This window comes from Trachemys scripta, chromosome 13 (genome assembly GCF_013100865.1).
Source record: "Trachemys scripta elegans isolate TJP31775 chromosome 13, CAS_Tse_1.0, whole genome shotgun sequence".
Taxonomy (NCBI): domain Eukaryota; kingdom Metazoa; phylum Chordata; order Testudines; family Emydidae; genus Trachemys; species Trachemys scripta.
In genome coordinates this window covers 633,112-661,061 of record NC_048310.1, presented here as the reverse complement: position 1 = coordinate 661,061, position 27,950 = coordinate 633,112, and the positions used below count along the sequence as shown (strand labels likewise).

Here is a 27,950-nt window from a genome sequence, read left to right as displayed (position 1 = left end):
CCGAGCCCCGCCCCCCCCCGACCGGGAGCCCCCGGAGCCCCGCCCCCCCCGGCCGCCATGACCCTCGCCGTGTTCTTCGGCTGCACCTGCATCGCCTTCGGGCCGGCGCTCGGGCTCGTCCTCTTCAGCGTGCTGCGGGACCCGCTGCGCGTCATCATCCTCATCGCCGGGTGAGCGCCCGCAGCCTGCCCCGGGGGGGGGGTCCTGCTGTCTCGCGAGCGCGCGGCGCACTCCCCCGGGAGCGCGCGGGGGGGCCTCCCCCGGACCCGCCCCTGGCCCCCACCCGCAGCCCGGGGAGACCCAGCCTGACCTCCCGTCGCACCGGCCCCAGGCCCACCCAGCCCAGGGTCCGGTCTGCCTCGGGGGCACCGGCCGCTGCCGGGAGTGAACTGAGCCGGTGACCACCCAGGGACCCATCCCCTGTCACCCGTTCCCAGGCTCGGGACACCCTCCCTGCCCAGCCTGGCTGATAGCCACTGATGGACCCGTCCTCCATGAACTTATCTAGCTCCTTTTTGAACCCTCTGATAGGCTTGGCCTTCACAACATCCTCTGGCAAGGAGTTCCACAGGTTGACTGTGCGTTGTGTGAAAAATACTTCCTTTTGTTTGTTTTTAAACCTTCTGTCTGTTCATTTCATTAGGTGACTCCTAGCTCTTGTGTTATGAGAAGGAGTAAATAACACTTCCTTATTTACTTTCTCCACACCAGTCATGGTTTTATAGACCTCTATCATATCCTCCCTTAGTGGTCTCTTTTCCAAGCTGAACAGTCCCAATCTTATTAATCTCTCCTCATATGGAAGCTGTTCCATGCCCTCAGTCATTTGTTGCCCTTTTCTGTGCCTTTTCAAATCCCAATATATCTTTTCTGAGGTGGGGTGACCAGATCTGCAAGCATTATTCAAGGTGTGGGCATACTATGGATTTATACAGAGGCAATATGATATTTTTTTATCTTATTACAGTAACTATCCCTTTTGTAATGATTCCCAACATTATTTAGCAGAACCTGGGAATGGGTGGCAAGGAATGGATCACTTGATAATTACCTGTTCTGTTGATTGCCTCTGAGGCACCAGGCATTGGCCACTGTGGGAAGGCAGGATACTGGGCTAGATGGACCTTTGGTCTGAGCCAGTATGGCCTGTTCTTATGTTACCTTTTTTGACTGCTGCTGCATATTGAGCGGATGTTCTCAGACAACTGTCCATAATGACTCCAAGATCTTTGAGTGGTGACTGCTCGTTTAGATTCTGTCGCTTTATAGGTATAGATGGTATTATAGCACGGGCCGTAGGACTCATCTGACCTCCTGTACAGCATAGGCCAGGGAACTGCCCCAAAATAGCTTCTAGAGTAGAGCTTTTCAAAACACATTTGCTCTTGACAGGGCCAGCTTTATGCACCAGCAAAGCAAGCAGGTGCTTGGGGCGGCACATTTGTAGGGGCGGCATTTGGTCATCCTTTTTCTGTGTGGGTAGGTGGGGGGGAGGGCGACCCAGCAGGCGCTGACCCAGGTAGACACTGTCCCAGCCCGCAAGCTGACGCCGAAGTCCAGGTGGAAGAGCCGCAGTGGGTGGCCAAAGCTGGCACCGGGGCTGGGGTCCAGCAGCAGCACCGTGTTGTGTGGGGAGGGCGCCCTGGGGCCGCTGTGGTTCGTGCTGCTGGCCGCGGCTGACCCATCCGGCAGGCTTCGACACGTGGAGTGCAGGACACTTGGGCTGGGGGCTGCCCCACGGGGTGCATGAAGCCACCTGCAAGTGCCGCAGGGCGGCCGCCCCCTAGTGCTGCAGCCGGGCCTGGGCAAAGCGGCCCCAGCTGCTCAGGAGCTGGGGTAGCAGGGGGTGCAGGTGTGGGGGGAAGAGCCCAGGACTGGGGTAGCAGGAGGGTGCGGGGGGGGGGCAAAAAACCTAGAGCCAGCCCTGCTCTTGATTTAAAATTTTTCAAGTTATGGGGTATCCACCATGATCCTTGGTAAATTGTTCTAAATGTTAATTACCCTCACTGTTAAAAACATGCGGCTTATTTCCAGTTTGAATTTGTCTAGCCATTGGATCGTGTTAGACCTTTCTCTGCTAGATTGAAGAGCCCATTGTTGAACATTTGTTCCCCATGTGGGTACTTGTACACTGATCAAATCCGACCTTAACCTTCTCTTTTTTGAAGAGTTTATCACTATTTTTTTTCTAATTCTTTAATCATTCTCGTGGCTCCTCTCTGAAACTTCTCCAAATTATCACCAATTTCGAACATCAGAACTGGACACAGTATTCCAGCAGTAGTTGCACCATTGCCAAATAAAAAGGTAAAATAATCTCTATTCATACTCAAGATTCCCCTGTTTATACATCCCAGGATCGCATTAGCTCTTTTGGCCACTGTGTTTGGCTGATTATCCACCCCCACCCTCCGAGGTGCTGGAACAATTTGTGTAGTGGGGGGTGCTGAGAGCCATTGAACCAAACTGTAAACCTTGGAAACCGCTTCCAGCCAGGGGTGCTGCCCTCCTGCACTCCTAGTTCCAGCACCTATGCCCCCCCCCCAAAATCTTTTTAGAGTCCCCACTTCCTAGGATAGAGTCCCCCATCCTGTGAGCATGGCCGACATTCTGTGTTCCTAGATGTATAACTTCACATTTAGCCATATTAAACGCATGTTGTTTGCTTGTGCTCAGTTCACCCAGTGATCCAAATCTCTCTCAATCAGTGACCTGTCCTCTTCATTATTTATCACTCCCCCAATTTTTGTGTCATCTGCAAACTTTGTTTTCCTCAAGGTCATTCATAAAAACATTAAATAGTGTAGGACCAAGAACTGATTCCTGCAGGACCCCACGAGAAACACCCTGTCTACAAAAACAATGAGGAGTCCTTGTGGCACCTTAGAGACTAACAAATTTATTTGGGCATAAGCTTTTGTGTGGGTTCTAGGTGGGATAATACACCTGATTGGAATGTTGGTGTGGATGGGTACAGCTTGCTCAGGAAGGATAGACAGGGGAAAAAGGGAGGAGGTGTTGCCTTATATATTAAATGTACACACTTGGACTGAGGTGGAGATGGACGTAGGAGAGGGAAGTGTTGAGAGTTTCTGGGTTAGGCTAAAAGGGTTTAAAAAAAAAAAAAAAAAAGGAGGGGAGGGGGAGATGTCATGCTAGGAGTCTACTACAGGCCACCTAACCAGGTGGAAGAGGTGGATGAGGCTTTTTTTAAACAACTAACAAAATCATCCAAAGCCCAAGATTTGGTGGTGATGGGGGACTTCAACTATCCGGATATATGTTGGGAAAATAACACAGTGGGGCACAGACTATCCAACAAATTCTTGGACTGCATTGCAGACAACTTTTTATTTCAGAAGGTTGAAAAAGCTACTGGGGGGAAGCTGTTCTAGACTTGATTTTAACAAATAGGGAGGAACTTGTTGAGAATTTGAAAGTAGAAGGCAGCCTGGGTGAAAGTGATCATGAAATCAGAGTTTGAAATTCTAAGGAAGGGTAGAAGGGAGTACAGCAAAATAGAGACAATGGATTTCAGGAAGGCGGATTTTGATAAGCTCAGAGAGCTGATAGGTAAGGTCCCATGGGAATCAAGACTGCCAACTCCCCTCAGTTGTTTTTCCCCTCAGTTGTTCAAAGGGACACTATTAAGGGCCCAAAAGCAAGCTATTCCGCTGGTTAGGAAAGATAGAAAATGTGGCAAAAGACCACCTTGGCTTAACCATGAGATCTTGCATGATCTAAAAAATAAAAAGGAGTCATATTAAAAAATGGAAACTAGGACAGATTACAAAGGATGAATATAGGCAAACAACACAGGAATGCAGGAGCAAGATTAGAAAGGCAAAGGCACAAAATGAGCTCAAACTAGCTACGGGAATAAAGGGAAACAAGAAGACTTTTTATCAATACATTAGAAGCAAGAGGAAGACCAAAGACCAGGTAGGCCCATTGCTCAGTGAAGAGGGAGAAACAGTAACAGGAAACTTGGAAATGGCAGAGATGCTTAATGACTTCTTTGTTTCAGTTATCACTGAGAAATCTGAAGGAATGCCTAACTTAGTGAATGCTAATGGGAAGGGAGTAGGTTTAGAAGATAAAATAAAAAAAGAACAAGTTAAAAATCACTTAGAAAAGTTAGATGCCTGCAAGTCACCAGGGCCTGATGAAATGCATCCTAGAATACTCAAGGAGCTAATAGAGGAGGTATCTGAGCCTCTAGCTATTATCTTTGGAAAGTCATGGGAGACGGGAGAGATTCCAGAAGACTGGAAAAGGGCAAATATAGTGCCCATCTATAAAAAGGGAAATAAAAACAACCCAGGAAACTACAGACCAGTTAGTTTAACTTCTGTGCCAGGGAAGATAATGGAGCAAGTAATTAAGGAAATCATCTGCAAACACTTGGAAGGTGGTAAGGTGATAGGGAACAGCCAGCATGGATTTGTAAAGAACAAATCGTGTCAAACCAATCTGATAGCTTTCTTTGATAGGATAACAAGCCTTGTGGATAAGGGAGAAGCTGTGGATGTGGTATACCTAGACTTTAGTAAGGCATTTGATACGGTCTCGCATGATATTCTTATCGATAAACTAGGCAAATACAATTTAGATGGGGCTACTATAAGGTGGGTGCATAACTGGCTGGATAACTGTACTCCGAGAGCTGTTATTAATGGTTCCCAATCCTGCTGGAAAGGCATAACAAGTGGGGTTTCGCAGGGGTCTGTTTTGGGACCGGCTCTGTTCAATATCTTCATTAATGACTTAGGTATTGGCATAGAAAATACGCTTATTAAGTTTGCAGATGATACCAAACTGGGAGGGATTGCAACTGCTTTGGAGGACAGGGTCATAATTCAAAATGATCTGGACAAATTGGAGAAATGGGCTGAGGTAACCAGGATGAAGTTTAACAAAGACAAATGCAAAGTGCTCCACTCAGGAAGAAAAAATCAGTTTCACACATACAGAATGGGAAGAGACTGTCTAGGAAGGAGTACGGCAGAAAGGGATCTAGGGGTTATAGTGGACCACAAGCTAAATATGAGTCAACAGTGTGATGCTGTTGCAAAAAAAGCAAACATGATTCTGGGATGCATTAACAGGTGTGTTGTGAGCAAGACACGAGAAGTCATTCTTCTGCTCTATTCAGCTCTGGTTAGGCCTCAGCTGGAGTATTGTGTCCAGTTCTGGGCACTGCATTTCAAGAAAGATGTGGAGAAATTGGACAGGGTCCAGAGAAGAGCAACAAGAATGATCATAGGTCATGTTCTCAAGACCTTTAAAGGAAGGCTGAAAGAATTGGGTTTGTTTAGTTTGGAAAAGAGAAGACTGAGAGGGGACATGATAGCAGTTTTCAGGTATTTAAAAGGGTGTCATAAGGAGGAGGGAGAAAACTTGTTCACCTTAGCCTCTAAGGATAGAACAAGAAGCAATGGGTTTAAACTGCAGCAAGGGAGGTCTAGGTTGGACATTAGGAAAAAGTTCCTAACTGTCAGGGTGGTTAAACACTGGAATAAACTGCCTAGGGAGGTTGTGGAATCTCCATCTCTGGAGATATTTAAGAGTAAGCTTAGATAAATGTCTAGACCATCTCTGATAGACAGTATTTGGTCCTGCCATGCGGGCAGGGGACTGGACTTGATGACCTCTTGAGGTCCCTTCCAGTCCTAGAATCTATGAATCTATGAATGAGGACTCCTCATTGTTTTTGCTGATACAGACTAACACAGCTACCACTCTGAAACCTGTCACCCTGTCTACAGTTACATTTTGAGACCTATCAGTTAGCCAGCTTTTAATCCATTTAATGTGCACTATCTCAACTGGGGGAGGGATAGCTCAGTGGTTTGAGCATTGGCCTGCTAAACCCAGGGTTTTGAGTTCAATCCTTGAGGGGGCCACTTAGGGATCTGGGGCAAAATCAGTACTTGGTCCTGCTAGTGAAGGCAGGGGCCTGGACTCAATAATCTTTCAAGGTCCCTTCCAGTGCTAGGAGATTGATTATAAATAAATAAATAAATTGAGAGATCCTTTCTAGTTTTTTTTAATTAAAATGTTGTGCGGTACCAAGCGCTTTACAGAAGTCAGCATTTATTACATAAACACTATTCCCTTTAGCAACCAAATTTTTAATCTTAAAAAAAAATATATAATAGAATCATGGAATCATAGAAATGTAGGGCAGGAAGGGACCTCGAGACGTCCTCAAGGCTAGCCACCTGCTCTGAGGCAGGACCAAGTAAACCTAGGTTATCCCTGACAGGGGTTTGTCCAATCTGTTCTTACCCTCCAGTGATAGGGATTCCACAGCCTCCCTTGGAAGCCTGTTCCGGAGCTTAACTACCCTTATAGTTAGAAAATTTTTCCTAGTATCTAACCTAAATCTCCCATGCTGCAGTTTAAGCATATTACTTCTTGTCCCACCTTCAGTGGATATGGAGAACAATAGATCACAGTCCCCTTTATAACAGCCCTTAAGGTATTGAAGGCTGTTATCAGGTCCTCTCTCCCTGCCTTCTTTTCTCAGGACTAAACAAGCCAGTGTTTTTTAACCTTTCCTCACAGGCCAGGTTTTTCTAAACCTTTTATTATTTTTGTTACTCTCCTCTGGACTCTCTCCAATTTGTCCACATCTTTCCTAAAAGGTGGTGCCTAGAATTTGACACTGTTCTCTGGCTGAAGCCTCACCCAGTGCCAAGTACAGAAGGACAATTGCATCCCATGCTTTTTGTACAAAATTCCAGTTAATATACCCCAGAACGATATCCACCTTTTTGCAACCGCATCATGTGGTTGACCCATATTCAATTTGTGATCCACTCTAACCCCCAGATCCTTTTTAGCAGTACTCCCACCTAGCCAATTATTCCCCATTTTGTAGTTGTGCATTTGATTTTTTTTTTTTCCCTTCCCGAGTGAAGTACTTTTCACTTGTTTTTTATTGAATTTCGTCTCCTTGAATTCAGACCAATTCTCCAATTTGTCAGGGTTGTTTTGAATCCTAATCCTGTTCTCCAAAGTGCTTGCAACCCTCCCAGCTTGGTGTCATCTGCAGATTTTATAAGCATGCTCTCCACTCCATTATCCTAAGTCATTAATGAAAAAATTGGGCAGTACCAGTCCCAGGATTGACTGCTGCAGGACCCCACTAAATACACCCTCTCGGTTTGATGGCAACCCATTGATAACGACTCTTTGAATATGGTCTTTCAACCAGTTATGCACCACCTTATTGTAATTTCATCTAGACCACATTTTTCTAGTTTTCTTATGAGAATGTCACATGGGACTGTGTCAAAAGTCTTACTAAAGTAAAGATGCATCATATCTATTTGGCCATTAACTTTGTCAAAGAAGGAAATGAGATTGGTTTGGCATGATTTGTTCTTGATAAATCCATGCTGGCTGTTCCTTATAACCCTGTTGATCTCTAGGTGCTTACAAATTGATTTTTTTTTTTTTTAATAACTTGTTCCAATATTTTTCCAGGTATTGAAGTTAGGTTGACTGGTTTGTAATTCCCTGGTCCTCTTTGCTCCTCTTCTTAAAGATAGGTGCTATGTTTGCCCTTCTCCAATCCTCTACAATCTCACCCATCCTCCAAGAGTTCTCAAAGATTGCTTCCGTAAGTAGGAACTAGTATGAATTTCATTAGGTCCTGCTGATGTGAATACATCTACTTATCTAAATAGTCTTGAATCTATTCTTTCCCTATTTTGGCTTGCATTCCTTCCCCCTTGTTAATATTAACCATGATATCAAGTTAATTTGCGGTGGTGTTGTAGCCATGTTGGTCCCAGGATATTAGAGTCAAGGTGGGTGAGGTAATATCCTTTATTGGACCAGCTTCTGCTGCTGAGAGAGACAAGCTTTTGAGTTTATACAGAGCCCTTCTTCAGGTCTGGGAAAGCTACTGAGAGTGGAGACAGCTTGTCTTTCTCACCAGCAGAAGTTGGTCCAATAAAAGATATTACCTCACCCACCTTGTCTCATCAAGCTAGTTTGACAGGATCTATTTTCCATAAACCCATGCTGCTTGGCATTAATTATATTATCCTCCTTTAATTCTTCATTAATTGAGTCCCATATCAGCTGCTTCATTATCTTGCCCAGGATCGATGTCTGGCTGACAAGCCCATAATTACCCAGGTCATGCTGTTTACCCTTTCGAAATATTGGCACAATATTCGCTTTCTTCCAGCCTTCTGCACCTTTCCCCAGCGTTTTAGGGCACTTTGAAAATCAGCAGTAATGGTCCAACGAGCTCCTTAGCCAGCCCTTCTAAAACTCTTGGGTTCAAGTTATCTGGACCTGCTGTTTTTAAATATCCAACTGTTGTAGCTGCTGTGGGGCATTCTCCTGAGAAAGTAGTGGAATGGAAAGAGTGATATTGTCATATGATGAGCCTACAGCGTCTCCCACATACAGAACAGAAATATTTACTGAACTCCTCTGCCTTTTCTCATTATTATTATTATTTATTATTATTGATAATTCTACTACTTCCATCTAGTAATAGACCAATCCATTGTCAGGATTCTTGTTCTTTCAAACATATTTTAAAACTCTTATTGTCCTTATCTCTGCTGGCCACAGATTTCTCCTTGTGTCCTTGTGTTCTACGATTCCTAACTTCTGATTTAAATCCATTTCCACCCCCTTCTCCTTTCTTCCATTTGTTGTGTATTGTTTAATTTTTGTACACTAAAGAGTGTGAGTGCGCACAATGCGGGCCAGGTAGATCGATAAAGCAGGACCTGAGAGAAGGAGTTTTCAGGTCTGGGTATATTTTCTACGGGTCAGACCAGCAGCAGTGCCCTGTGCCCCAAGAGAAGGATCTGGAGCAGCCTGGGTCAGAGAGGATGGGGGAGCTCAGGGAACAGGAGCTGGGCACCTCTGCAGGTTTCAGGGGCTGAGCCCTGCAGCAGCTCCACTGGACAGCACTGGAGATGCAGACTTCTCTGCCATGGGGCATGCTGGTGAACAATTCACCATTCCCTTGTGCTGTCATTTACAGAAGTGTACATGTGTGCAATGCTGTCCATCGGCGTTCGCTCTCTTTGCAGCACCAGGCAGGGCAGACAAGGACAGGAAATAAAATTAAGATTCAGCTTGGAAAAGGCAGCTGGGGGCAGGGGTGCAGTGGGAGGAGAAATAACTCCAGTGCCTCCATCATGGTGGGCAGGTGAGAACCGTATTCAGTGAGAGACAGCAGGGCGCGGGGCAGCCAGGTGACATGGCAGCAAGAGACGCCAATGCCGTTTTGGGCGGTGAAGATAGGAGCTGGGAGAATGAGTCGCTCTGTGCAGCATGGACAGGATGGGGGATGCGGCGCTGGAAGGGAGGTGTTAGACAAAGGGAGACATCCCTGGCCTGGCTAGGCCTGAGGACATGGCTGCTGGGACCTAATCCAGCTCTTCCTCTAACTGGTATGGTGCAGTGTGTGGTGGGCTGCAGCCCCCAGCTCTGCGAGCCAGCTGCCTTTGGGACCTGTCTCCCCTTGCTGCCCCCAGAGTGCCTGAGAGTGTGACCTGCAGTGACAGGGGCTGAGTGTCTTTCACTTGCCATCAGGTGTTTGCTCTGTTCTGCTCTGAGCACCGTGTGCTTCAGGTAGGGCACTAACTGCCCAGTCTGCTCCCTGGCTGAGGAGCACAAGGGCCTCGTTCTGGAGCCGCTGCTAGGAGCCCAGTCCCTCTGCACTCTGTGGTTTGATGGTCTGTCTGTCATGGGGTGGGTATTAGACTTGGGGGTCTCTGTCCGTGCACTGCAGGGTCTTGAGTTGGGTTAGCAGTAGGTTTTTCTGCCACTTCCCATGTTTCTGGGCCCCCTTTGCTCTGGGCACTGCGTCTTGCTACTCTCCCAGGGGCTGCTGCCGACAGTGGCAGGAGAGCACCAGGCCTCTGCCTGGAGGGGCCTAGCACATGATCCATCACACGCTCTGAGAGATGTCAGCACAGATTCATTCTCTCAGCTGGCGCATGGGAGTCACACTGCTGTGGTCACTGCTCCCCCCAGAGTAACTCTGCCTCTCGGGTGGTCCTGTTCTTGTCGGGCCCACAGTGACCCTGCCAGCTCTTGGGGCACTCTCTGGGGAGGAAGAATTCAGCCTCTCTCTCTTTCTCTCAGGCCCTGGCAGCAGCTAATGGTCCTGAGGACCAAGCCAGTTCATCTGAAATAAAATAGCTGTTTCTTTGGCACCATCACAGAAACGGGGAAGCGCAGAATAGAGACTGGCCAACCCCAGATGCGCCCCAGGCTGATCCAGCCCTCATATCACCCAGACAGCAGTGTGGCTTCAGTGCCAGAGGAGGAATCTGTCTCCCATGAAGCTGCCTGTTGGCAATCCCTCTGGGAGAAAGGCCACAGGTCCTTGCCAGACTCCCCATGTATACGGGGTAGGGAGGCGCAGGGGAAAAGTTACCTGTTCCCCCTAGACACACATCACTTGGGTGATTGCACATGGTCTCCAGCCCCGTTGTGCAATTGTAATGCTCCTCAGAGCCCCTAGCTGAGAGCGCCTGTGTGAGCAGGCTAATGGGGCAGGCCCCAGGCCAGGCACCTATGGCCCCACCCTCAGCAGGTGGGAAGACAATGGAGCTCTGAAGATTTCCACCAGCTGAGACTCCTGCTACAGGCATCCACACTTCTCCCTGCCCCTAGCTCTGTCGAGCCTGACCAGGCCTGGGAGCTGCACCCCACTGATATGCAGATAGTGGGACCCTTTCCACACTGCCCACCCGGAGGACTATCTGGAAGCAGGCAAGCAGTATGGTGCTGCATTTTCCAAAATGGCCTGTCTCTTTCTCTTTCAGGGCCTTTTTCTGGCTGGTCTCCCTGCTCCTGTCATCGTTAGTCTGGTTCATTGCAGTTAAAGCCAGTGACCCAGGGGATGAGCCGCTGCAGAAGGGCCTCCTGATATTCGGGGTCCTGTTCTCCGTGCTCCTGCAGGAGGCCTTTCGATTTCTCTACTACAAGTTGCTCAGGTAAGGAGTGGGGTGGGGTGCCTCACACTACCTGCCTTTCTAGACTGTCAGTCCGAACTGCAACTGCGCTGCCTATTGCACAAGCCAGGACTTTGACACTCACCCTGCTGCCCCACCCCGCTTGTCTGTTTGATCCACCTGACGTCTCTTGTTACGTATTCAGACTGTGAGCTCTCTGGTGCAGGGACTGTCTTTTGGTTTTGTTATAGATGTTTAGAGCGTCCAGCACAAAGAGCCCTGATCTCCCGCCTCTAGCTGCTCCTGCAATACTAATAGTAAATAGAATCATAATTGTGATTAAATTCATCTAGTTTAAGGCTAGAAGGTCCATTAAATAATCTAGTCTGAGCTCCTGGGTAGCACAGCCCATTGAATTTCCCCCAGTTCCCTCTGCACGGAGCCCAATAACTTGCGTTTGGCTGAAGCAGCTTCCAGAAAGATCAAGCTTGGATGTCTGACACCAAGAGATGGAGAATCCACCACTGCCCGTAGGAGTTTCTTCCAATGGTGATTCAGCTTCACTTTTAGACATTTGTGTCTAATTTCTAACCTGAATTTGTCCAGATTCAGCTTCCAGTGTGGGTTCTTGTTCAGCCCGTCTCTGCTAGATTAAAGAGCCCTTTGGTACGTGGCACTGTTGTCTCAGGAAGGTACTGACACTGTAAGCAAGTCACCTCTCCATCGTCTTGTTGATAAGCTGGAGCTGAGGCTGAGAATAGATTCCTGTTCATTTAATGCAACAGTCTTATGAGTGCTACTTTGCCACAAAGGGAAAAAGCCAAGAAATTAGCGCAGCGTGTCTGAAAATCTGGCAGTGCTTATGCTGCATCCTGCTCCAAGCCACGACCCAACCCCGACCCAGCACTCCTCTGCATCCCGCTAGCTTCCCTAGTACAGCAGTGAGGTGCAGTCCTCCTTCTGTAGCCATACAGTGATCTGCCTATTGCCTGCCCCCGCATCTCCAGCCTGTGGTAGGTACAATCCTGTGAGAGCCCTTGGGCTAGAGTTACAAAGAGCTCAGCATCGTGGGTGCTTGTGCATGCCTGAAATTGGCCATTATCTAGGTGTCTGCGTGGGAGCTGAGCTCTTGTGAAAATCTGGCCCATCTCACCAGGGGCTGCTGACTGCCCGGTGCGTTCAGGACCGACGTGGAAGAGCTGGTCTCCACTTTTGCCTTGAGCGCGTGATCTCTGTCCAGTACTGGGAGGGTGAACGGCGCAGAGAGAGGTATGCAGCTCCCAGTGGGCTGATGGAAGAGGTCCGAGTCTGTTGTGGCCCATTTGTGATGGGTAATACAGCATCAGGGATGGATTGACTGAGCCGCAGGCCAGGATACTACATCCCAAACCTGGCCACAGCAGTCTTGCCTCTTCCCTAATGTCACTGGCCACCACCCTCCTCCTTGGCCTACCCGGGGTAGGCCGACTTCCATCTTCAGTACTGGGCCTAGGCATGCTGAATGCAGGTGGGTGAAGTTGGGACTCCACAGGGAGGAAGCCAGATGTATGTTTTGCAGTAAGGGTGAGAGGACCAGCAGGGAGGGGCAGAACTGTGCAGGTCTTGGTGGCAAGAATGGGTGGATTACTCCATTGCTGGGAGGTGCCAGCACCATTGTCTGTGCAGCTTTCAAGTATCTGGGGTAGCCATGTTAGTCTGTATCTACAAAAACAACAAGGAGTCTGGTGGCACCTTAAAGACTAACAGATTTATTTGGGCATAAGCTTTCGTGGGTAAAAACCTCACTTCGGATGTGCAAGTTTTTTGTTGAGGTTGATGGATTTCCACTCCATACGGCTAAATTTAGTGCCTTGCATGGTGTCAAGTATCAGGGGGTAGCCATATGCCATCATATGCCAGCAATGCCCCTCTGCCATGTACATTGGCCAAACTGTACAGTCCCTCCACAAAAGAATAAATGGACACAAATCGGACATCAGGAATGGTAACATACAAAAGCCAGTAAGTGAACACTTCAATCTCCCTGGTCATTCTATTACAGATTTAAAAGTCACTATCATTGAACAAAAAAACTTCAGAAACAGACTTCCAAGAGAAACAGCAGAACTAAAATTCATTTGCAAATTCAACACCATTAATCTGGGCTTGAATAGGGACTGGGAGTGGCTGGCTCATTACAGAAGCAGCTTTTCCTCTCCTGGAATTGACACCACCTCATCTATTATTGGGAGTGGACTACATCCACCCTGATTGAATTGGCCCTGTCAACACTGGTTCTCCACTTGCGAAGTAACTCCCTACTCTCCATGCGTCAGTATATAATGCCTGCATCTGTAACTTTCACTCTCTGCATCCGAAGAAGTGAGGTTTTTACCCACGAAAGCTTATGCCCAAATAAATCTATTAGTCTTTAAGGTGCCACCAGACTCCTTGTTGTTTGTGCAGCTTTGTAAACATGGTAATGTGTATCGAACATCTGAGAGACTGGGGCTGACTCTCATGTCCTCATGCAGCTGGGAGTGGGGAGTTTTGCTTTTCCCTGTTGCAGCGCGCCCATCCAGCTTTGGAATCCATCCATCTAGTAACCGGACGAGAGCAAAGTGCTACCCTCTGCCAGCTCCCCCCCCCCTCTGCCGAGCTCCCCAGGCTGAAGAAAGGGTGGAGGCACTTGTGGAGAAGCGGCCAAGTGGAGGTGGAGGTTACAGCTTGAGCGGGGATTTCTCCTAAAGGGACTCTTCATGTTCCCGCAGCAATCTTGAAACGGGCCACTTTCTTCTCCAAGTGAGAGTCTCTGCTTCGACTCCCAGCTGCGATGCTTCCATAGCGCTATGTTTCATCCCCAGGCCTGGAGCACTGAGCAGCTAATGGTGCCCTGTGTACTCGGCTCGCCAGGATTCTTCTGCTCAAGACACACACTTGGGGCCTGGGTCTTGTGCCCCCTAATTCTGGCTTAACTGGCTACCTTGGCACCCCCCTGCACCAGGAGGAGAATTCCTGGGTCACAGCACTAGTGCAGTGGCTCTGTGCTGGCCACCATGTAGGAATGCGCCCAGAGCACTCTCCACTTCAGCTATTCTGGGGTGCCCCTTTGCATCACGGGCAGTGGGTGTAATTGGAGCAGGCCTCAGGCAGCTTGAATTTATGCCAGGGACTGGTCTGATCCCTGGTCAGTCCCAGTCTCTGGGGGCTGCAAAGGTTGTGCAGCCACCTTCCCCTCCCCCCAGCTCAGCTCAGAATCCAGGCCTAGATCTGTACGTAGAACAAAGCAGGGGCGGGGGGACGGCTTAAAGGTGACTTCGGGGCTCTGCCTTAAGCCCTGACTGAGCGTGTAGAGATGATAGGCAATGTGTGAGATGGCATTATGCCCACCTGTTCTCATCTGGGCTCATTCCGAGCTAAAAGGCTCAGAGCCAGGTCAAGAGCAATGAAGCAGTTACTGAGACGTTTGGGATCGGATCTCCTCAGCAGACAGTTTCTGTGTCTTTGGATCTTGGTCTTGGGTCCAGGATGCTCCTGTGACACCCACTCTGGAGGGGGCGATGCCATGGCCTTGGTGGATCACAACTCCACTCACCTCACACACCTCTGCTGGGCTCAGCCCAAGAGACACTTTTCTAGAAGTGTCTATTCAGACTTTCTGGGGTGAGGATGGGTAGGGGCAGCCCCGCCCTTCACTTGCTCTGGCTCCCGGATCTGTGCATCAGGACTTGGTTCTCGGGTTCCTGAACTGCATTCCCTACGGCAGCCAGTGGGTGGTGATTGTGTATTACAAAAGTTTCCATCAGTGGAGATGAGGATCTGACTGCAAATTTGATCCTGACTGTTTGCACAAGGCTCTCTGGCCTTGGCCTGGAAGCGCAGAGTCACTCTGCTGGGAATTGCGTCCCTCCCTTTGTTTATAACCCTGAGTCACAGTCAGCGATTGGTAAGGCCAGAATGGGCCATTATGATCATCCAGTCTGACCTCCTGCTAGCACAGGCCAGCGAGCCTCGCCCAGTGATTCCTGCATGAAACCCAGAATGTCTGTTCCATGTTGGCAAATTGTCGGGAGCTGGCACTGGTTCCTGGGCTCTGCAGGGTTGGTTCCCTGTGTGGATGGAGCCGTGAGGCAGGTCAGCCCTGCAGCTCTTCCAATCATTCTTTTCCTGACTCTAGTACATCGGATCCAAGGCTTTCAAAGCATTTCACAAACGCTGTTGAGCTCAGCCTTGCGTCCCCTCGGAGCAGGGCAGTATTAACCGCCCGTGTTAGCAGATGGGGAACTGAGGTAGGAAGTGTGTGTCAGAGCCCAGCCACTAACAGATCCCAGATCTGACTCCCATTCCTGGGCTTTAGCCTGAAGACCATCCTGCCTCCTGTATAATCTGCACAGAACGTCCCTGCATTTGTGCATCTCAAAGCCCCTTGGAGCCTTCAGCTCTGGGCCTCATAAACCGCTTCCAGTCAGTGCAACTCTCATGTGGCTTGCCCGGCCTCATCCTCTCCAGACACTCCCCGACAGGAGAATCCAGGGGAAGCTTCAGGGAAATTGACATTGACTTGCAGGAGGGAGGAGGCGCAAGAGCCCTGTTTTAAAGAGACACCTTCTCTCCCCCCCGCCCCCCCATCCCAGACACCAGAGGCTGCTGTCTCTTATGCATGTTCACAGGCAGGTGCAGCCTGCTCTGAAAATCAGGTATAACCCTCCGACCCCTGGCCAGCTGCCAGCACAGCCCTGATCTGGGTAAAGTCTGGGCCCCGCCCTCAGTGAATCACCAAATAATTACGAAATCAATTTGCAAACACCTAGAAGATAATGAGATAAGTAACAATCAGCATGGATTTGTTAAGAACAAATCATGTCAAACCAACCTGATAGCTTTCTTTGACAGGTAACCAGCCTTGTGGAAAGGAGGGATGCAGTAGACGTGGTATAACTTGACTTTAGTAAGGTTTTTGATACTGTCTCTCATGACCTTCTCATAAACAAACTAGGGAACTACAACCTAGATGGAGCTACTATAAGGTGGGTGCAAAAGTGGTTGGAAAACCATTCCCAGAGAGTACTTATCAGTGGTTCACAGTCAGGCTGGAAGGGCATAACGAGTGGGGTCCTGCAGGGATCGGTTCTGGGTCTGGTTCTGTTCAATATCTTCATCAATGATTTAGATAATGGCATAGAGAGTACGCTTTTTAAGTTTGCGGACGATACCCTGCTAGGAGGGGTTGCAAGTGCTTTGGAGGACAGGATTAAAATTCAAAATGATATGGACAAACTGGAGAAATGGTCTTAACTAAATAGGATGAAATTCAATAAGGACAAATGCAAAGTGCTCCACTTAGGAAGGAACAATCAGTTGCACCCATACAAAATGGGAAATGACTGCCTAGGAAGGAGTACTGCAGAAAGGGATCTGGGGGTCATAAGCTAAATATGAGTCAATAGTGTTACACTGTTGCAAAAAAAGCGAACATGATTCTGGGATGTATTAGCAGGAGTGTTGTAAGCAAGACACAAGAAGTAATTCTTCCACTCTACTCCGCGCTGATTAGGCCTCAACCGGAGTATTGTGTCCAGTTCTGGGCGCCACATTTCAGGAAAGATGTGGACAAATTGGAAAAAGTCCAGAGAAGAGCAACAAAAATGATTAAAGGTCTAGCAGGTAAATATGCCCAATGGTCTGTGATGGGATGTCCGATGGGGTGGGATCTGAGTTACTACAGAGAATTCTTTCCTGGGTGCTGGCTGGTGAGTTTTGCCCACATGCTCAGGGTTTAACTGATCGCCATATTTGGGGTCGGGAAGGAATTTACCTCCAGGGCAGATTGGCAGAGGCCCTGGAGGTTTTTCGCCTTCCTCTGCAGCGTGGGTCATGGGTCGCTTGCTGGAGGATTCTCTGCACCTTGAGGTTTTTAAACCATGATGAGGACTTCAGTAACTCAGGCATAGGTTAGGGGTTTGTTACAGGAGCGGGTGGGTGAGATTCTGTGGCCTGCGTTGTGCAGGTCAGACTAGATGATCATAATGGTCCCTTCTGACCTTAAAGTCTATGAGAAAACATGACCTATGAGGGAAGAGTGAAAAAATTGGGTTTGTTTAGTCTGGAGAAGAGAAGACTGAGAGGGGACTGTTACAAGGAGGAGGAAGAAAAATTGTTCTTAACCTCTGAGGGTAGGACAAGAAGCAATGGGCTTAAATTGCAGCAAGGGCGGTTTAGGTTGGACATTGGGAAAAACTTCCTAACTGTCAGAGTGGTTAAGCACTGGAATAAATTGCCTAGGGAGGTGGTGGAATCTCTATTGTTGGGAATTTTGAAGAGCAGGTTGGACAAACACCTGTCAGGGACGGTCTAGATAATACTTAGTCCTGCCTTGAGTGCAGGGGACTGGACGACCTCTCAAGGTCATCCAGTCTGATTCTATTTCCCATCTACCTTCAGGGCATCAGAGGGCACCAAGGATTGATGCCGCCTGCTGGACAAACGGTGCCTCTCAGGCCATAAATCCTCCTCCTTTGCATTATGAGAATGGGGCCTTGTGCGCAGCGCTACACACAGCGTGAGAGACAGTCCCTGCCCCAAGGAGCTGACAATCTAAGCAGACAAAGAGGGGCACAGTGAAAGGAAGTGACCTGCTCGCGGTTGATATACATCTGTACCAGCTAAACATAGGCAGGGACGGGATCCAAACGAGCTGTGACCACTTACAAAAGAGAGCTTGAAGTCACTGTGGGTAGTTCCTTGAAATTTTCAGCTCAATGCAAAGCTGAGGCCAAAAGGGCAAACAGAATGTCAGGTGCCATTAGGAAAGGGATAGAAAATAAGACCCTAAGTAGCATAATACCACTAGATAAATCCATGGTTTGCCCACACCTTGAATACTGTGTGCAGTTCTGGTGACCCCATCTCAAACGATATATATATTAGAAATCGAAAAGTACAGAGAAGGACAATAAAAGTATGGAACATCTTCCATATGAGGAGAGATTAGAGACTGGGACTTTTCATCTTGGAAAAGAGATAAATTAGGGGGTATATGAGAGAGGTCTATAAAATAATGTCTGGTGTGGAGAAAGTGAATAAGGAAGGTGGGGGGAGGAATAGCTCAGTGGTTTGAGCATTGGCCTGTTAAACCCAGGGTTGTGAGTTCAATCCTTGAGGGAGCCATTTAGGGATCTGGGGCAAAAAAAATAGTTGGAGATTAACCCTGCTTTGAGCAGGCAGTTGGACAAGATGGCCTCCTGAGGTCCCTTCCAACTCTAATATTCTGTGTTCTAAGTCGGGGTTGGTAACGTTCAGCACGCGGCTCGCCAGGGTAAGCACCCTGGCGGGCCGGGCCAGTTTATTTACCTGCTGACGCGGCAGGTTTGGCCGATCGCGGCCCCCCACTTGCTGCAGTTCGCTGTCCCGGGCCAATGGGAGCAGCGGGAAGCAGCGTGGGCCGAGGGATGTGCTGCCCGCAGCTTCCCACCACCCCCATTGACCCAGGACGGCGAACCGCGGCGAGTGGGGTCTGCGATCGGCCGAACCTGCCGTGTCAGCAGGTAAATAAACTGACCCGGCCTGCCAGGGTGCTTACCCTGGCGGGCCACGTGCCAAACGTTGCCGACCCCTGTTCTAAGTTCATAAGCCTAAACCAGGTGGCAGTGAGGGGCCGGGGCTGGCTCTAAACACAGCAGCCCCATACTACAGCATCTCCCTGTTTGGTATCAAAAATCCTTTCATGCCTGGGCTCAAACTGCATGGCCCAGCACGATAACATCAGAGCCAGGCCTAGAACCCAGGATTCATAGTGTTTGAGCCAGAAGGGAGCATTAGTCTGACCCCCTGCAGAGTACAGGCCAACTGCTGTTGTCCAGTCACTCCTGTGCTGAGCGATTTACTGTCACCCATTGGTTCTTTTCTGCCTTTCTCCTCTCGATTAAAGAGCCCTTTAGTACCTGGTATTTTCTCCCCGTGCGGGTCTTTAGATGCTCTTTGTCTCTTACTGTAAGGCATTTTTCCAGCTCTTGGATTATTTTTGTGGCTCTTCTCTGCACCCTCTTTAGTTTTTCAACATCCTTTTAAAAATGTGAACCCCACAATTGGACGCAGTGGCAGCCTCACCAATGCAGTATAAAGAGGTAAAATCACTTCCTCCTCGATAATCACCTGTTCATACATAAAAAGAACAGGAGTACTTGTGGCACCTTAGAGAGATCTATATCTCCTCAATATTTATTCCACTCTATATGCATCCAATGAAGTGGGCTGTAGTCCACGAAAGCTTATGCTCTAATAAATTTGTTAGTCTCTAAGGTGCCACAAGTACTCCTGTTCTTTTTGTGGATACAGACTAACACAGCTGCTACTCTGAAACCTGTTCATACATAGATGACCACAGTGGTCCCCTCTTCCCTTAAAATCTATGAATCTATCTGACCTTCTGCAGAGCACAGGCCAGAGAACTGCTCTGAAATAATTCTAGAGCAGAACTTTGAGGAAAAACATCCCATCTTGATTTTAAAATTGTCAGTGATGGAGAATCCACCACAGCCCTTGGTAAACTGTTCCAATGGTTGTTTAACCTCACTGTTAAAAAGTGTGCCTTATTTCCAGTCTGACTGTCTAGCTTATTCTTCCACCCATTGGATCGAGTCAGACCTTTCTCTGATCAATAGAAGAGCCCATTATTAAATATTTGTTCCCTATGTAGGTACTTGTAGACTGGAATCAAGTCACAACTTAACCTTCTCTTTAAGCTAAATAGATTGAGCTTCTTGAGTCAATCACTATGTGGCAGGCTTTCTGATGCTTTAATCATTCTCCTGGCTCATCTCTGAACCCTCTGCAATTTATCCACATTTTTCTTGAATTGAGGACACCAGAACTGGACCCAGGATTCCAGCAGTGGTTCCAATAGTGCCAAAGACAGAGGTAAAATAACTTCTCTACCCCACTCGAGATTCCCATTCATGCCTCCCAGGATCGCATTAGCCCTTTCGATCACAATGTCACACTGGGAGCTCATGTTCAGCTGATTATCCACCACACCCCCAAATCTTTTCCAGTGTCACTGCTTCCCAGGATGGAGTCCCCCATTCTGTAAGTGTGGCCTGCATTCCTCCTTCCTAGATGGATACATTTACGTTTAGCCATATTAAAATGTGTATATTGTATGCTTGTGCCCAGTTTACCAAGTGATCTACGTCGCTCTGTATCCGTGACCTGGCCGCTTCATTATTTACCACTCTCCCAATTCTTTTGTCATCTGCAAAATTTCAGTGATGATTTTGTTTTCTTCCAGGTCATTGATAAATGGTTAAATAGCAGAGGGCCAAGAACCAATCCTGGTGGGACCCCACTGGAAATAGTCCCGTTCAGAGATGATTCCCTATCAGTTAGCCAGTTTTTAGTTCGTTTAATGTGGGTCATGTTAATTTTCTATCATTCTATGTTTGTACTGGGAGTTCAGTTGCTTATCCCCTATGACCCCTAATCCTTTTTAGATTCACTACTTTCCAGGATACAGTCCCCCATTCTGTAGGTATGGCGTGCATTCCTATGATTGTATTAAAATGCATTTTGTTTGAATGGGCCCAGATTACCCTATGTGACTGCCCTGTCCTTGTCCTTATTTACCATTCTGCCAGTCTGTCATCAGCAGATTTTATAAGCAGTGTGTGACAGACCCAGACCAGTGGGGTATAGGAGTCTGGTAGAGAGCAAATATACTGGTCACTGGATGAATAGTTTTCTGTTCCCTGAGTGACCAGAGCAAGGGCTGCACTAGAGTAATCAGGAACCTGCTAGAACCAGTTAAGGCAGGCAGGCTAATTAGGACACCTGGAGCCAATTAAGAAGAAGCTGCTAGACTCAATTAAGGCAGGCTAATCAGGGCACCTGGGTTTTAAAAAGAAGCTCACCCCAGTTTGTGGTGGGAGTGTGAGAAGTTGAGAGGGTGTGCTGCTGGAGGACTGAGGAGCACAAGTGTTCTCAGACACCAGGAGAAAGGTCCTGTGGTGAGACTAAGGAAGGTGTTTGGAGGAGGCCATGGGGAAGTAGCCCAGGGAGTTGTAGCTGTCATGCAGTTGTTACAGGAGGCACTATAGACAGCTGCAGTCCACAGGGCCCTGGGCTGGAACCCGGAGTAGAGGGCAGGCCTGGGTTCCCCCCAAACCTCCCAATTGACCTGGACTGGGTTCTTCCAGAGGGGAAGGTCTCTGGGCTGTTCCGCAACCCACATGGTGAATCTCTGAGGCAAGAAAATCTGCCAATAAGCGCAGGACCCACCAAGATAGAGGAGGAACTTTGTCACAAGTGATATTTATATTTACTTCCAGATCCTTTGATTTAAAAAAAAATTAAGTGGCATCAGGCTTAGAACCATACCAGAAATGCCTCATTCAGTTATGATTTCCTCTTGACAGCTGTCACAGAGCTTTGGAACAGTCCCTAGGAGGAGCCCGTCAGTGGGCCAGACCCCTGGGGGAGAGGGGGTGTCTCTCTCTTTCTCCAGCATAAGTTGTGCGGCTTCACCACTTCCTGAGACTGGACCTCTGGGCCTGAAGCCCCCCTGCGTCACCCCGTGAGCTCTGGTTAGCGAGACCCACTGAGATAAACCCCGATGGAGGCTTGTCCACTCCGCAGGGATTAATGCACCTCGCCCAGCATCTGCAGTGACCCTCACCCAGCGCTGCCAGAACAGTCGGGTCTGTCCGTCACCTGGACACAGCACAGGGAGCCCTTAGGGTAGCCCAGAGAACTGACGGTTAAAGCATCGTCCAGTCTGGTCAGCCCAGAGCCCAGCCAGGCTGTAGAGAACCCCTTGGGTCAAGCTCTGTCTGTCTCTGTCTGACCTCCTTGGTCAGACTCCAGGTGAGAGCCCAACGCCTGCCAGCTCTGATCCCCCATCTCACACTTCCCAGTCCTTTGGTCTCCAGCTGGGGAATGTTTCTCAGCCTCCCTGAGAGGTGGGAAATCCGGATCCCTCTGGGGCCTTGGTCACTGGGTGTCAACGTCCGAGGGATTGGATTTGCCATTGTTTTCTCAGATCTCCCTTGATGTGGGGCCTAAAGCCCAGACAGTTCGATGACACCCACCCCTTTGTTTCTTTGCCTGCCCTGAGAGCAGACAGCCCTTTTCCACCCACTTGGCAACCATGCAGCACACAGGGGAAATGGGCTCACAGGACTCCTAAGAATATTACAGAATATTCCCACTTTCTCAAAACTCCTTTCTGAGATCTGTCAGCCAGTTTCTAAATCAGTTTAATTTACGCTTCATTGATATTGTGTAGAGGTAATTTTTTAATCAGACTATTGTGCGGTGCTAAATCGAACACCTTGCAAAGATCCAAGTACAGTATGTCTACACAGTTACCGTTATCAACCAGCCTAGTAATCCCATCAGAGAATCAGAGTCCTGGCTCCCAGCACCGTGGTCTACATGCACCCATGATGCATCCCCACGCCAGGCACCATGGGCAGCCATACACTGGGGTGTGACTGGAGCGCTCTCCTTTCTCTGTCCAGGAAGGCGATCGAAGGGCTGGTGGCCCTCAGCGAAGATGGCTGCTCCCCGATTTCCATCCAGCAGATGGCGTATGGTATGTTCCTCGGTGGGGCAGGGCTGACTCCAGCCTGAGTGGTGGGGACATGAGATGAGTGGAGGTAGCATCTCCTAGAGGAGGGGAGCGGGTCTTGGGGAAAGGAGGTTTCTTACCAGGGATCCCTCAGAATGGAGGAAAGTGTTATGGGGTCCCTGTGCAGGGCTGTGGGGGACGCCTCTGGGGTTGGAGACAGGTCAGGGAGCCTCTCTAAGAGTCTCTGGCTCTGACGTCCCTGGGCTCAGCAACACGTGTTTTCTCTGTCCCATAGTAGCTGGCCTGGGCTTCGGGCTCATGAGTGGCGCCTTCTCCATGATTAACCTCCTGGCAGATGCACTGGGGCCTGGCACTGTGGGGATCCATGGAGACTCGCAGCTCTACTTCCTGACCTCGGGTGAGCAATGGGCCTACAAACCCCTGTACCATCTCCCCACCAAACTGTGCCATAGAATCTCTATGGCTAGTAATTCCATGCTCTAATAATAAGAATGTAGCAGTAGCGATATACTACTGACCACCTGATCAGGATGGTGATAGTGACTGTGAAATGCTCAGGGAGATTAGAGAGGCTATTACAATAAAAAACTCAATAATAGAAATTTCCACTTTCCCCATGTTGACTGGGCACATGTCACCTCAGGATGGGATGCAGAGATAGTTTCTGACACCTTCAATGACTGCTTCTTGGAGCAGATAGTCTGGAACCCACAAGAGCAGAGGCAATTCTTGATTTAGTCCTAAGTGGAGCACAGGATCTGGTCCACGAGGTGAATATAGCTGGACCACTTGGTAACAGTGACCATCATATAATTAAATTTAACATCCCTGTGGCAGGGAAAACACCACAGCAGCCCAACACTGTAGCATTTAATTTCAGAAAGGGGAACTACACAAAAATGAGGAAGTTAGTTAATCAGAAATTAAAAGGTACAGCGCCAAAAGTGAAATCCCTGCAAGCTGCATGGAAACATTTTAAAGACCCCATAATAGAGACTCAACCTCAATGTATACCCCAAACTAAAAAACATATGAGAACCAAAAAAGTGCCACCATGGCTAAACAACAAAGTAAAAGAAGTAGTGAGAGGCAAAAAGGCATCATTTAAAAAATGGAAGTTAAATCCTAGTGAGGAAAATAAGTGCATAAACTCTGGCAAATGAAGTGTAAATATAATTAGGAAGGCCAAAAAAGAATGTGGAAAAACAGCTAGCCAAAGACTCAAGAAGTAATAAAAAATTCTTTAAGTATATCAGAAGCAGGAAGCCTGCTAAACAACCAGTGAGGCCACTGGACGATTGGGATGCTAAAGGAGCACTCAAGGACGATAAGGCCATTGCAGAGAAACTAAATGCATTCTTTGCATCAGTCTTCACAGCTGAGGATGTGAGGGAGATTCCCAAACCTGAGCCATTCTTTTTAGGTGAGAAATTTGAGGAACTGTCCCAGATTGAGGTGTCATTAGAGGAGGTTTGGAACAAATTGAAAAACTAAATAGTAATAAGTCACCAGGACCAGATGGTATCACCCAACAGTTGTGAAGGAACTCAAATGTGAAATTGCAGAACTGCTAACTGTGGTCTGTAACCTATCATTTAAATCGGCTTCTGTACCAGATGACAGGAGGTTAGCTAATGTGATGTGAATTTTTAAAAAGGGCTCTGGACGGGATCCTGGCAATTACAGGCCAGTAAGTCTGACTTCAGAACTGGGCAAAATGGTTGAAACCATAGTAAAGAACAGAACTGTCAGACATAGATGAACATAATTTGTTGGGGGAAGAGTCAACATGGTTTTTGTAAAGGGAAATCATGCTTCACCAATCTACTAGAATTCTTGGAGGGGGTCAACAAGCATGTGGACAAGGGGGATCCAGTGGGTATAGTGTATTCAGATTTTCAGAAAGCCTTTGACTAGGTCCCTCAGCAAAGGCTCTTAAGCAAAGTAAGCTGTCATGGGATAAGCGGGGCGGTCCTTTCAGGAATCAGTAACTGGTTAAAAGACAGGAAACAAAGGGTAGGAATAAATGGTCAGCTCTCAGAATGGAGAGAGGTAAATAGTGGTGTCCCGCAGGGGTCTTTACTGGGACAAGTCCTATTCAACGTATTCATAAATTGGGAAAGGGGTAAACAGTGAGTTGGCAAAATTTGCAGATGATACAAAACTACTCAAGATAGCTAAATCCCAGGCAGATTGCGAAGAGCTACAAAAGGATCTCTCAAACTTGGGTGACTGGGCAACAAAATGGCAGATGAAATTCAATGTTGATAAATGCAAAGTAATGCACACTGGAAAACATAGTCCCAACTATACATATAAAATGATGGGGTCTAAATTAGCTGTTAACACTCAAGAAAGAGACCTTGGCATCATTTGGGGGGAGGGATAGCTCAGTGGTTTGAGCATTGGCCTGCTAAACCCAGGGTTGTGAGTTCAATCCTTGAGGGGGCCACTTGGGGATCTGGGGCAAAATCAGTACTTGGTCCTGCTAGTGAAGGCAGGGGGCTGGACTCGATGACCTTTCAAGGTCCCTTCCAGTTCTAGGAGATGGGATATCTCCATTAATTTCAATTTCATTGTGGATAGTTCTCTGAAAACACTCAAAAAAGCAAACAGGATGCTGGGCATCATTAAGAAAGGGATAGTTAATATCATGTTGCCTCTACATAAATCCATGGTACGCCCACATCTTGAATACAGTGTGCAGATGTGGTCACCCCCATCTCAAAAAAAGATATATTGGAATTGGAACACACACAAGAGTGGGTTGCAGCTCTGCTTCCTGATCTCAGTTAAGCAACGAGTGTAACAGCCCCTGCCGTGCCCCCCCCCCCCCCGACCTGCACTGCACCCAACCCATCCCCTCCTCACCCATGTCTGCTCCCCACTCCTGCCATGTCTCCACTAACACCACCAACAACCCTTTTCTCACCCACACTGCCCCCCACCACTGCCTCCTCCTCAAGGCACCCCACTTCCACAGCCCCTTGAACTACCTGCCTACTCCCCCCCCCCACACACACACACCTTCATCACCCACGGACGCACTGCTCCCCACATCAGTGCCCTGCACTGCCCCTCAGGTAAAGCCAGTTCTCCTCACCCTCTGCTGATGGGTGCCCCACCCTGCCATGGCCCTGACTCTGCCCAGGGCAGCCTCCCATCTTGGCCGTGACTGCGTCTGCTCCTCCTCACAGCCTTCATGACCATGGTGATGATTTTCCTTCACACATTCTGGGGAATCCTCTTCTTCCATGGCTGTGAGACCCAGCACTGGTGGGAGATGGCGGCCGTCATCCTCACTCACCTCATCGTGTCAGGATCGGTGAGTGTGGGCAGGGCAAACCGGAGACATGGGCGGCTGGGCAGACTGCTCCCACACCACCGTGTCTCTGCTGCCGGGGTGGGCAGTTCTGGGCCAGGAATTACTATCTGGCTGGTGTGCGGGGCGCCCCCAGGATCTGGGCCCTGTCCGGATTGGTGCCGCATGCACAAAGAGACAGTCCCTGCCCCCAGGAGAAACTGGGTGTTCCCCCATGACCTGTGGGACCCTGCATGAGTGTGAATGGGCAGAGGCAGCCTCTAGGTATGGACACCTGCAAGTGAGAGACACTAGCACCCCTGAACCTCAAACTCCAAACGCTTCAGAGGAGCCTGCAGGACCCACTAGCTCTGTGGGGCAACGCTGTCCTGCTGCAGACCAGCAAGACACCCCGGTGCCCTGGGCATGCCAGCCCCACACCCCTCAGAGCTTTGTGCCCCAGCCAGGTGCAGAGCCAGGAGTGTCAGGGAAGGAGATTAGCGCATCGAGGGGGGCCTGAGCCAAGCAGGCCAGGGCTCAAGGGGAGGCCAGCTCTGGCATAACTGCCTCTGGGGCTCCCCCCGGCTCATCCCCTCCTCTCACTCTGTTTGCTGCTCTCCTCCCAGACGTTCTGGAACCCCCTGTACGTGGGCAGCCTCGTCCCCTCCTACCTGCTGATGTTTGCCACAGGTGCTTGGGCCTACGTCCTGTCAGGAGGCTGCACTCAGAACCTGCTCCAGTCCCTGCGGGGTGAGTATCTGCTCCAGCCCCACGTCCAGAGCAGGAGCTCTGCCGAGGCCCTGCCTCTGAGGGGGTAGGGAGGGGCTACCCCAGCGTTGGGAGGATGTGGCCTGCTTTGGGGCCCATCCCCAGAATTATCTGGGGGAATGCCCTGATCTGAGCCCCTTCAGCAGTGACGTTAACCTGTTCCTGGCACTAGCAGGTGGGGAAACACCCCAATCTGGGCTGTTCATCAGGGTGCTGCCCCTTTTCTGTGAGAATGGGGTGGGAAATGACCCGCTCTGGAACCCTTTGAGCTGGGTGCCTGAACTCACCCCCTTGCCTTTGCTTCTCCATAGGGCAGCAGAGCGAGACAAGCCCCCAGCTAGGATCCTGAGGGTCCATCAGGAGCTCTCCCCCTCAGCTGCTCCCTGCCTGCCCTGCCCTCCCTCTGGTGCTGTCAGCTGGGACCTACAGTTGCCTTCTCTGCGATACCATTTCTCTCTTCTGGAATGGGGGTCCCCCGATCAGTCCCTGCTGGAGACAGGTGTCCGGGGGCTCCTGCAGCCAGGGAGTAGCCAGCAGACTGTCTGATAGCCAGGGGCTGCTCACCGTCCTACCAACCCCTCTCCCTCCATGCTGTGGACATGGACTGGTTTAGCCCACCCTTGAAAGACACATGGTGTGAGGGGTTCTCCAGAACTCACTGCGCCTGCGCCACAACCGGTGTGTGTGTGGTGGGCGCGCTCTGCCCCATACAGGGAAAATCCTTCTCGGCCCCAGGACGTCTGTGATCTGGCCGGCAGTGGGCTGGGCTGAGGGGCAAGTGAGCAGCGCTGGCCTGTGACTGTTTGCCAGGATACATCCAAGGGCCAAGCTGGGGATGCCAGGCACTAAGGAGCTGCAACATCCTTTCCCCTTGCCCGGGAGTGGCTGTACCAGGGGGCCGAATTCCCAGCCCTGGCCCCAAGTGCCTGGCTGCTGGTATGGGACAGACTGCCAGGTACTGGCCTGGGAAGGATGGAGGGTGAGAGTGGGTGGCATTTGTGTGGTAAGTGCAGGACAAGTGGGTGGCAAAGGATGAGGCTGACTGATGCCCAGCACTGGCATGGGGAGGGGGTGAGTGGTGACAAAGGGGAAGGGGGTGGGCAGGTGGTGCTGGCACTGCATAGCTGGTAGCTGCGTGCCTCATGCAGAAGTGCTGGGAGGAGGGGCGGTGGCAGAGGTTTATCCGTGACCCTGCCCATCTCTCTGGTGGGGGTGGATCTGAGGCGCATGAGCTCGCACCAGCCCTGGGGATGTGGGGTGGAAGTGGGAGCAGGGACCCTGGTAGCCGTGCAGGGGCGTCCGGGCCAAGAGCCAAGCCTGGCTGAGTTTGTAATGGGCTTTTATATCAATAAAGAGAAATACCAGCCTCAAA

At 49.4% G+C, this 27,950-nt stretch overlaps 1 protein-coding gene across 2 annotated transcripts; it reads left to right on the top strand.

Annotated features, from left to right (window-relative positions):
* On the top strand, positions 1-27,950 carry LOC117886414 (gamma-secretase subunit Aph-1b-like). Of its 2 annotated transcripts, XM_034788180.1 has the most exons (8): positions 1-19; positions 52-170; positions 10,818-10,988; positions 22,439-22,512; positions 22,784-22,906; positions 25,707-25,834; positions 26,437-26,560; positions 26,890-27,950. In XM_034788180.1, the coding sequence occupies exons 2-8, from the start codon at positions 58-60 to the stop codon at positions 26,925-26,927; spliced, it is 771 nt and encodes a 256-aa protein (XP_034644071.1). In that variant the 5' UTR covers positions 1-19; positions 52-57; the 3' UTR covers positions 26,928-27,950. The 2 variants fall into 2 exon arrangements, with proteins under 2 accessions (XP_034644071.1, XP_034644072.1); XM_034788181.1 differs by lacking the exon at positions 1-19 and having other exon boundaries at positions 26-170; positions 22,787-22,906.